The 11,012-nt window shown below is 45.8% G+C and overlaps 1 protein-coding gene across 1 annotated transcript; it reads right to left on the reverse strand.

Moving 5' to 3' along the window:
- Nucleotides 1–235: 235 nt before the first annotated feature.
- Nucleotides 236–3,557, reverse strand: LOC123763852 (uncharacterized). Its single transcript, XM_045751157.2, has 2 exons — nucleotides 3,531–3,557; nucleotides 236–784 (listed from the first exon to the last, which is right to left on the reverse strand). The coding sequence occupies exons 1-2, from the start codon at nucleotides 3,555–3,557 to the stop codon at nucleotides 236–238; spliced, it is 576 nt and encodes a 191-aa protein (XP_045607113.2).
- Nucleotides 3,558–11,012: the final 7,455 nt, after the last annotated feature.

The raw sequence follows: 11,012 nt of genomic DNA on the forward strand, positions 1-11,012 counted from the left end.
CTCTCCACACACACACAAGGAAATGGGAGCGCCGAGAGGGGCCCTATTACCCCTTATTCCATCACCTCCCCCCTCTCTCCCCTTGTCCCCTTACCCTTGGAATGGGTAAGATGTCCCATTATCAGGGGGACAGCCAGCGTCTTAGGGTCATCGAAGTCGTTCTGACCAACGCCTGACCATCCCCTCAGGAAGCGCCCCACAACAGTCCACTAACTCTGGCAGGTGAACAGGTGCATCAGTTGTAAGGACACGTTCCTCGACCAGCATCTCGCTCCGCTCGGGAATCGACCTGAGAACCAATCGATTGTGAGACGACGGCAGTAACCACTGGTGTATACTTGTCATAGGGTGGCGAGGGAGCAGGTGTGGCGAGGGAGCAGATGTGGCGAGGGAGCAGGTGTGGCGAGGGAGCAGGTGTGGCGAGGGAGCAGGTGTGGCGAGGGAGCAGGTGTGGCGAGGGAGCAGGTGTGGCGAGGGAGCAGGTTTGGCGAGGGAGCGGGTGTGGCGAGGGAGCAGGTGTGGCGAGGGAGCAGGTGTGGCGAGGGAGCGGGTGTGGCGAGGGAGCAGGTGTGGCGAGGGAGCAGGTGTGGCGAGGGAGCAGGTGTGGCGAGGGAGCAGGTGTGGCGAGGGAGCGGGTGTGGCGAGAGAGCGGGTGTGGCGAGAGAGCGGGTGTGGCGAGGGAGCAGGTGTGGCGAGGGAGCAGGTGTGGCGAGGGAGCAGGTGTGGCGAGGGAGCAGGTGTGGCGAGAGAGCGGGTGTGGCGAGGGAGCAGGTGTGGCGAGGTACTGGTAAAAACAAACCAGAACATCAAGTCTGAAAGGTCAAACGGAGAACCTGGATCAACAAGACCTTTTGCTTAAATAATCGCTGTCTCTTAACCTTTAAGAAAGTTGAAACTGCCTAGTACACGAGGCGTTGTTAGTGTCGCCAAGATTATGTGTGTGTGCGTGTGTGTGTGTGTGCGTGTGTGTGTGTGTGTGTGTGTGTGTGTGTGTGTGTGTGTGTGTGTGTGTGTGTGTGTGTGTGTGTGTGTGTGTGTGTGTGTTTGTGTGTGTGTGTGTTTGTGTGTGTGTGTGTGTGTGTGTGTGCGTGTGTGTGTGTGTGTGTGTGTGTGTGTGTGTGTGTGTGTTTGTGTGTGTGTGTGTGTGTGTGTGTGTGTGTGTGTGTGTGTGTGTGTGTGTGTGTGTTTGTGTGTGTGTGTGTGTGTGTGTGTGTTTTGTGTGTGTGTGTGTACTCACCTAATTGTACTCACCTAATTGTGCTTGCGGGGGTTGAGCTCTGGCTCTTTGGTCCCGCCTCTCAACCGTCAATCAACTGGTGTACAGATTCCTGAGCCTATTGGGCTCTATCATATCTACATTTGAAACTGTGAATGGAGTCAGCCTCCACCACATCACTTCCTAATGCATTCCATTTGCTAACTACTCTGACACTGAAAAAGTTCTTTCTAACGTCTCTGTGGCTCATTTGGGTACTCAGCTTCCACCTGTGTCCCCTTGTTCGCGTCCCACCAGTGTTGAAAAGTTCGTCCTTGTTTACCCGGTCGATTCCCCTGAGGATTTTGTAGGTTGTGATCATGTCCCCCCTTACTCTTCTGTCTTCCAGTGTCGTGAGGTGCATTTCCCGCAGCCTTTCCTCATAACTCATGCCTCTTAGTTCTGGGACTAGTCTAGTAGCATACCTTTGGACTTTTTCCAGCTTCGTCTTGTGCTTGACAAGGTACGGGCTCCATGCTGGGGCCGCATACTCCAGGATTGGTCTTACATATGTGGTGTACAAGATTCTGAATGATTCCTTACACAGGTTCCTGAACGCCGTTCTGATGTTAGCCAGCCTCGCATATGCCGCAGACGTTATTCTCTTTATGTGGGCTTCAGGAGACAGGTTTGGTGTGATATCAACTCCTAGATCTTTCTCTCTGTCTGTTTCATTAAGTACTTCATCTCCTATTCTGTATCCTGTGCCTGGCCTCCTGTTTCCACTGCCTAGTTTCATTACTTTGCATTTACTCGGGTTGAACTTCAACAGCCATTTGTTGGACCATTCACTCAGTCTATCCAGGTCATCTTGTAGCCTCCTACTATCATCCTCTGTTTCAATCCTCCTCATAATTTTTGCATCGTCGGCAAACATTGAGAGGAACGAATCTATACCCTCTGGGAGATCATTTACATATACCAGAAACAGTATAGGTCCGAGGACTGACCCCTGCGGGACTCCACTTGTGACGTCTCGCCAATCTGAGACTTCACCCCTCACACAGACTCGTTGTCTCCTGTTGCTTAGGTATTCCTCTATCCACCGGAGTACCTTCCCTCTCACTCCAGCCTGCATCTCCAACTTTCGCACTAGCCTCTTGTGTGGCACTGTATCAAAGGCTTTCTGACAATCCAAAAATATGCAGTCTGCCCACCCTTCTCTTTCTTGCCTTATTTTTGTTGCCTGGTCGTAGAATTCAAGTAACCCTGTGAGGCAGGACCTGCCATCCCTGAACCCATGTTGATGCTGTGTTACAAAGTTCCTTCGCTCCAGATGCTCCACTAGTTTTTTTCGCACAATCTTCTCCATCAGCTTGCATGGTATGCAGGTTAGGGACACTGGCCTGTAGTTCAGTGCCTCCTGTCTATCCCCTTTCTTGTATATCGGGACTACGTTAGCTGCTTTCCAAATATCTGGCAGTTCCCCTGTTGCCAGTGATTTGTTATACACTATGGAGAGTGGTAGGCTCAGTTCTCTTGCTCCTTCCTTTAGAACCCAAGGGGAGATTCCATCTGGGCCTATAGCCTTCGTCACGTCCAACTCTAGTAAACACTTCCTTACTTCCCCACTGGTAATCTCAAACTCTTCCAGTGGTTCCTGGTTAGCTATTCCCTCACTTACCTCTGGAATTTCTCCTTGTTCTAAGGTGAAGACCTCCTGGAATTTCTTATTCAATTCCTCACACACTTCCTTGTCATTTGTAGTGAATCCTTCCGCCCCTATCCTTAATCTCATAACCTGTTCCTTTACTGTTGTTTTTCTCCTAATGTGGCTATGCAACAATTTAGGCTGAGTCTTTGCCTTGCTTGCGATGTCATTTTCGTATTGTCTTTCTGCCTCTCTTCTCATCCTGACATATTCATTCCTGGCATTCTGGTATCTTTCTCTGCTCTCCAGTGTCCTGTTATTCCTATAGTTTCGGCGGCTGAGGACTATACCTATAGGTATAGTGTGTGTGTGTGTGTGTGTGTGTGTGTGTGTGTGTGTGTGTGTGTGTGTGTGTGTGTGTGTGTGTGTGTGTGTTAATAGCTGAACAGCAATTGAAAATCTCGAAGACTTTCATTCATTAGAGTATAATGTACATAATTACTACCCACTTTAATAATATCTTATTTAGAAGACTTTGATAATATCTTATTATAGTGTTTGTGTCTTCCAGCGAGGCAGTGATGATGGTGGTGATGGTGTTGGGGTACTTGGGTAACACAACACTGTGGGATGCATTCCTCACTATATCTTATATGAAGATGAGGAAGGGTGTGAGGACCGCACCTTGTGGGATCGAGCGAAGCGCCGCATCTAGGCTAGATTTTTTTTGGATTTCACCCCTCACTCTTTGCGGTGTATGTTATTAAATATGAAATATACTTCCCTGTATAGTTTGTTACTGCTTAAGTCTTCATGTTATGAACTACTGTTTTTGCAGTAATGAACATATATAACATTTGCATTTTGGTCTTCTTCTAATGTGATTTTGATCAGTTGTGAAAGGCAAGATCTTCCTGCTCTAGGGTCGTCTTGACCAGTTTATGTAGCTCATTCTTTTTTTATTTTTATTTTTTCGAGATATATACAAGAGATGTTACAGTCTTGTACAGCCACTAGTACGCGTAGCGTTTCGGGCAGGTCCCTGGAATACGATCCCCGCCGCGAAGAATCGTTGTTACAACCAAGTACACATTTTACTCTTGCGTTAAACAGAGGCTACAGTTAAGGCTTTGCGCCCAGTAAATCCTCCCCGGCCAGGATACGAACCCATGACAAAGCGCTCGCGGAACGCCAGGTTTAGAACGCAAAAAACACCAATTGACCAGTTTAACCCCAGTCTTTGGGGGTTAAACTGGTCAATTGATGTTTTTTGCGGCCTCTAAACAGTGCCAACGGTGTGTGGTGTTACAGCTTCCGGGCTGTAGTGTTGTTGGCACTGCAGCCTCCCTTGTTAAGTGCAGCTGTCAGCGGGGTTCACTGTCTGAGAAATGCCACTTAACACCGGGGATTCTTATGATAATGAACGGCCGTGATACGGATATTTTATTAATCTTTATTAATACTTAATTCCAGGAACTGTCATAACCTCGTTCTGACAGTTCCTGCGACGGCGCTGGAACCAATCGTATTGGCGTTTGCCTTTCTATTGGAGACCTTCGGCGCCGTGGAGATTGGGGGGGGGGGAGGGGGACCTGCTGCATGGGTGACAGCTTCTCCTCCATTTCAACCTACCCTGGCTTTGTGCCCTGGAGAGGCCACTCCAGACCGACAACCAGAGCGCAACTCCATAGTCTTCTATGACTGATGGCTGCCTACTATACTATAATTCCAGGAATCTGGCCCCCGGTGTCAGGGGCCCTGACAGCTGAGTGAACAGCGCTCGGGATTCGCTCGGGACGACCGGGCCGCGGGGACGCTAAGCCCCGGAAGCACCTCAAGGTAACGTTTGCTTCCCCTTCTTAAGGGATTAATTGGTGCTTGAATATTTTAATAGCCTACTCTCGCCCTGTGTTATAGACGTCTCTCCCTTCTATTTATAAGCTGAAACTTGTCAGAGCTTCACACAAGAATATATATATATATATATATTTCTTGTATGTTTCTGCATTTTATATATCTACGTATTGTGTTGAGGGTTGAGGCTCAGGGCTGTTTCCCCAAGAGTGCCGGATTGAATTCATTGTTGAAGTTAATTTTATTTAAAAGCTCCTTCTCCCTTCTCCTTCCTGTTGTATACGTGTTTTTAGCAGGTTATATGATTTGATATTTACCTGCACTTCAGCGAGGATTGTGTTGCGAGAAGTATGTATATTGAGCTGATGTTTGTGATGCGACCTTCACCGTTCGTGTAGGTCACGGCCAGAGTCGTTCTTCTCACTTTCGTTCAGTTATCTTCAGTTAACAGATCCTGTTAACGTTCAGTTAACAGATCCTGGTTAATTGCTGTCACAAAGTCTAATTAATTCTCTGATAGTTTTTTCTACAAATATTATTATCTAACAGTTGTGTTACCAAGGACGCGAGTTGTGTCCCATCTCAGTACTCCGATGTTTTCTCTCTCTTGTAATTCAATTTTGTAAATAGATGTTATAATTGACAATCTGTCTAATACCTTCCGCCTCAAATTTGGCACCTTGAAGTCTCCATGTGGATGATATTTCTAGATCATAGCTGGACTGGGTTTCTGGGAATTCTCCTTCCCAAGGCCGGCCTAAGGCCCGGCCTTGGCTCGGAATAACTTGATACATCAGGCCGGTTGAAGCGGCCTGATGTACCAAGCCAAGAACACGGTTAATTTATAGTGTTCTCTCCTAATCTAACAAGCTACACCAGAGGACCCAAAACAGAAAACGGAACAGTAGTACGTCACTTTCGCCAGCCGCTTCCATTTTCTAGCACGACGATTTTTTTTTTTACCCTTAATAACCCATACGAGGGAAAAGCGACGTTCTCTGTAAGAGGAGAGGGTTGTCTCAACACCCAGAGCGTGTGTACAAAGCAATAACTCAAAGCCAGGGGGGGGGGGGTCCTGTGATGGTCGTAATCACAGGTTACGAGGGCTCGAACACGTGAAATATTACTGAGAATTAGATATCTGAAGCTTGAATGACTAGTGCTGGCTGGATTTCCAGACACGGAAACCCGGACACAAAGACAAGAACACACACACACACACACACACACACACACACACACACACACACACACACACACACACACACACACGAACACACACACACACACACACACACACACACACACACACACACACACACACGCACACACACACACACTCTTTTACCCTGTCGTAGCTCAGTCGATTAAGGCAGTGTCTGGGATGCTCCCGGACGCAGGTTCGAATCCTCGTCATGGCCCCTTGTGGATTTGTTCATTTGATACTTCGCGTTAGTGTGATCTCTGTGCGTAACACACACAAGGACACAAAAACAGCAACACAAGGACACAAAAACAGGAGACACACAAACAGCAACACAAAAAACAAGGACACAAACACACAAACAAACACAAACAATATTACGACTGCTGTTCTTTCATCCACAAAGCGAAGACCTCATTTAATACCCGCAAATTATACATTTGCATGTTTTAGTATGTAAATCAATTTAAAATGGTCTGTAAACGTTATTTTTTAAAACGTTTAGCCAAACGTTTAATCAAATTATTACTGATGCCCTGCAATCGTAAATTAATAGGCATGTGGTTTGTAAATGCTGTTACATGTAAGTTTAAATTGTAAACAATATATATATATATATATATATATATATATATATATATATATATATATATATATATATATATATATATATATATATATATATATATATATATGCTAACCTGAATTGAAAATTGTGTTAAGAATAAGGCTAGAAAAATATTTTATTATGGTAAGAATATTAACTTATAATGGGAATAAGAAGTATTAAGAATAATATGAGGAGGGATATTTCCCTGACGAACGTTGCCTACGGAATATGAATGGTTAGGTCAGTAGTAGTTATTATGTAGTCATTAGTGAACGTTGAGCTGTCTTGCTGGAGAGATGATGTTCGTAGTGTGAGTGTGTGTGTGTGTGTGTGTGTGTGTGTGTGTGTGTGTGTGAGTGTGTGTGTGTGTGTGTGTGTGTGTGTGTGTGTGTGTGTGTGTGAGTGTGTGTGTGTGTGTGTGTGTGTGTGTGTGTGTGTGTGTGTGTGTGTGTGTGTGTGTGTGAGCCTCACTCTTTAACACTGTTAAATGTTTAACATTGTTTTCTGTTTAACATTTTTCACTATTTAACATTGCTTACTGTTTAACTCTTCTTCTTATCTAACATTGCACCAGTGTTGGCTACAGCTGCAACAATAGAGTGGTTATCTTGAGATGATTTCGGGGCTTAGCATACTCGCGGCCCGGTCCTCGACCAGGCCTCCTTTTTGTTACCCCCCCCCCCAGAAAGCAGCCCGTAGCAGCTGTCTAACTCCCAGGTACCTATTTACTGCTGGGTGGCATCATAGGAACAAACGCATCAGAGTGAAAGAAACCTTTTTGCCCATTTGTCTCCGCCTCCACCGGGGGGGATCGAACCCGGAACCTCAAGACTACGAATCCGAAGCGCTGTCCACTCAGCTGTCAGGCGCCCCAATGTGCAAGTAAGCAGGTGAGTACTGTACTTGCCAGCAGCACCTAGGGAACACTCCACCACTCGGAGCATTCGTGATGGAATTAGGAGGCACGAAGCAGGGAGGGGGGGGGGAGGTGATTACATATAGGGCGTAGTTATCACCCTATCTACCCTCCCCCCCCCCCTCCTCGCGTGACGACTCGGGTGTTGGGGGGGGGTAATGGGGGAGGGTTATTATCACGCGACGTGCGGCTGTAGTTCCATTTGTTGCTGGTAATTACTTTGAGATGACCTACTCCCCCCCCACCCTCCTCTTCCCCCATCTATCCTGCCCCATCCCATTCCCGTCCCTCATCACCCCCTCAAGTGATTTTATATCATATTACCCTCTCACGTGACTCCCCCTACCCCCCTCAACCCCATCCCCACCACCACTATTATATAACTCCCTCGACCCCCCTCACTAACCCACACGACCCCCACCATTATATTACTCTGCCCCCCCCCCCCCCCATCAACACAAGCACCACCACCGCTAATAGCAGTGGCAGTAATATTTATACATAGCATACATTTAGTAAATAAATAATTCCTCTCCCCCTTGAGCAGAATTTGTATACTTTAGTATTGTATTCATAATAAGTAACATCGGACCTGGTCGGCTGTGTTCAGATTTTATTTAACAGCTTACGGGAACCCGAGTATTTTGAGGTTGTGGCCATTAATAAGCTTTGGGTGGTGGAGCCGCGAAGATCGTAAACTGGTAATTAATGTAAGCCAAGCCGACATGATGGCTCAAAGACGTCACCGGTTTGGTCCAGGTAGTGATGTGTAAACAAATGGTTTTGGTGAGTCCTGGTCCGGGACATTGAGCGGAGGCCGAGGGAGCAACCGGTTGGAAATTATATTATGATTTAAGGTGGAAGCGTGGGTATTGAGTCGGAGTACTTGTGGCTCAGTGGTAGTGTTTCCGTTCACCACGGCGGCTCCTCCGACGTCCTGCACACACACTTGCCAGGGCACACACCTGCCAGGGCACACACCTGCCAGGGCACACACCTGCCAGGGCACACACCTGCCAGGGCACACACCTGCCAGAGTCTCTTCACCCAACACCTATTTAGCCAAGAACCTAGTGTGAGGGAGGGAGGGAGTAGGAGGTGATGAAGTGAAGGGGAGAAGTGAAAGGAATGAGGGAGAATTGGAGATATGAGAAATGATAAGAGAGACGTATAAGGGATATAGACAATAATAATAATAATAATAATAATAATAATAATAATAATAATAATATAGGATAAACCCCCACATTTATGTATATGTGAAATTTATGCAAGGAATTTACTCCACATGGAAACATGGTGGAGTGTATATCCACCACATATACATAAGTGTGTGGCGGGGTTTTATCTTATGTCTGTGAGAAGACATAACCATTACTGATAACAATATTATTATTACAATAGCAAGGAAATTGTAAGGGTTTTGCTGTTATTGTTTATCTTAAGTAACAGGTGTGTGTGTGTTGACCCCCTTGTGTGCAGGTGTGGGGCTTGAGACTACAGTGTGTTCTTGTTTGCCTTCTGTTGTTGTGGTTGTTTCCTTACCCTAATCTTGTCTACCTCTTCACCCTCAACACCCTTGCTCTTCTTTACCTTCTCTAACCTTTTCTGCCACTAATTTTCCTCTCTCCTTCTCTCTCTCCCTTCTCTCCTTCCTTTCTAAATCTACCCACTTATTTTCCACTCTCGCATCCTCAGTTCTCTCTCTCTCTCTCTCTCTCTCTCTCTCTCTCTCTCTCTCTCTCTCTCTCTCTCTCTCTCTCTCTCTCTCTCTCTCTCTCTCTCTCTCTCTCTCTCTCTCTCTCTCTCTCTCTCTCTCTCTCTCTCTCTCTCTCTCTCTCTCTCTCTCTCTCTCTCTCTCTCTCTCTCTCTCTCTCATCCATGAAGGATTCTGCTACATATTCATGATAATGATGATGATGATGATAGCTTGTCCTGTGTTGATGATGATGATGCCATGGTAGGCCTAGTGTGGCAAACGATCATATAATGTCTCGTTAAGGAATAATGACACTATAACTCGCATTAATGGTGATGATAACATTAAACATGGCGGTGTTTTCGACACTAAAGTGAGATCCGAACACTCGTAAAATATTTCCCCATCAGCGCTCACCCACACACTCACAAACGCTGCATATTCCTCGACTGCCAGAAAGCATTCGATACTGTCTCGCAAAAAAAAAAAGATAGAGAAGTAGGCTGGTGAATGGGGAAAGAGTCCTAAAGGTGGGTCAGAGAGTACCAGTCAGGAAGGAAACAAAGGGTATTAGTGAGAGCCGAGACATCAGAGTGGAAAAAGGTTACGAGTGGAGTGCCACAAGGGTCGGTTCTAGTCCCTATAGTCTTTCTAATATATGTCATTGACCTGTCAGGAAATTGGCTTCTTCATTTTTAACTTTTATAGGTGATGCAAAACTAATGAGAGGAGTCAGAAAAGAGATTGTATCGATGCATGACAAACAGTTTTGGACACACTGCAGAAATTAAAAATAAAATTGAAGAATTTTATTCATCAATGTTTGTTCATTTATAGTTAGGTTACTTTACACAAATTTACAGTCAATTATTTACCTAAGAGAAGATCATAATAATAACATTGCATATAATATCTATAATTATAAACTGTATAATCAAGATATATATTTAGATTTAAAAGTGGTTTGAAAAATGGTCTTTAGAATTAAACCCAGTCACATGCAAAGTTGTGAGGCTTGGGACAGGAGCGCGAAGACCAACTCAGCAGTATAGGATTAAGGAAAGACCGATACTTTGATCAGAAAAGGAGAAAGACCTGCGTGTGGACAAAGTGTGGGACCTGTGTGTGGACAATGTGTGGGACCTGTGTGTGGCCCCAAATCTGATGCCAAAACCCCACATTTGCAGAATAACAACAGCTGCGTATGATTTACTGGCCAACATCCCTGCATCCTTCAGAAACTTGGACAAAGGGGCTTTCCGGGCCTTAATTACAGCGGAGATGAGACCCACACTTGAATGTGCTTCCCCCAGCAAAGAACGTGAAAAGGGACGAGGAGAAACTAAGAAAGAGCCAAATATATGTAACGAGACTAAGTCCTGAGCTGAAGAGATTGAGATATGAGGAAAGACAGAGAGAAATGGGCCTTACCAGGTTCGCAAGTCGAGCCTGGTCCCAGGTCGGGTTCGGGGAGTAAAGGAACTCTCAAGACCCTTTCCAGGTAAGAACCCGGTTGGTCTTGCAGGACTGCGCTCGATACAGAGTCCCACACGCTTTGGCACTGAGACTTATTCTGTTTCTCATATACAGAAATGGTCTCCCAGAGGGAATAGACTCGTTCCTCTCATTGTTTGCTGACGAAGCAAAAATTATGAGGAGGATTAAGTCAGAGGAAGACAGCAAGAGGGTGCCCACCCCCTCAGCTGCTGGCCCAATAGCTGGGATGTCCCGGAGGGCAACTGAGCCCCACAATACTAATTCTATTAAAGTCAAAAGACCTCATCGAAAAGCCCTCCAAAAGCTCTGACGCTGTAAACAGAACATCAAAAGTTTTACATAGGCATCCGAGTATGTGGTGTACATATGAATGCTCTACGACATTC

This window comes from Procambarus clarkii, chromosome 23 (genome assembly GCF_040958095.1).
Source record: "Procambarus clarkii isolate CNS0578487 chromosome 23, FALCON_Pclarkii_2.0, whole genome shotgun sequence".
NCBI classification, from domain to species: domain Eukaryota; kingdom Metazoa; phylum Arthropoda; class Malacostraca; order Decapoda; family Cambaridae; genus Procambarus; species Procambarus clarkii.

Excerpts from the sequence above, each read along its gene's own strand:
- LOC123763852 (XM_045751157.2), bottom strand. The coding sequence starts at position 3,557 with ATGCGGCGCTTCGCTCGATCCCACAAG. Across the intron at positions 785-3,530 it reads GCTTCGCTCGATCCCACAAG|TACCTCGCCACACCTGCTCC; the intron begins GTGCGGTCCTCA and ends TGTTTTTACCAG.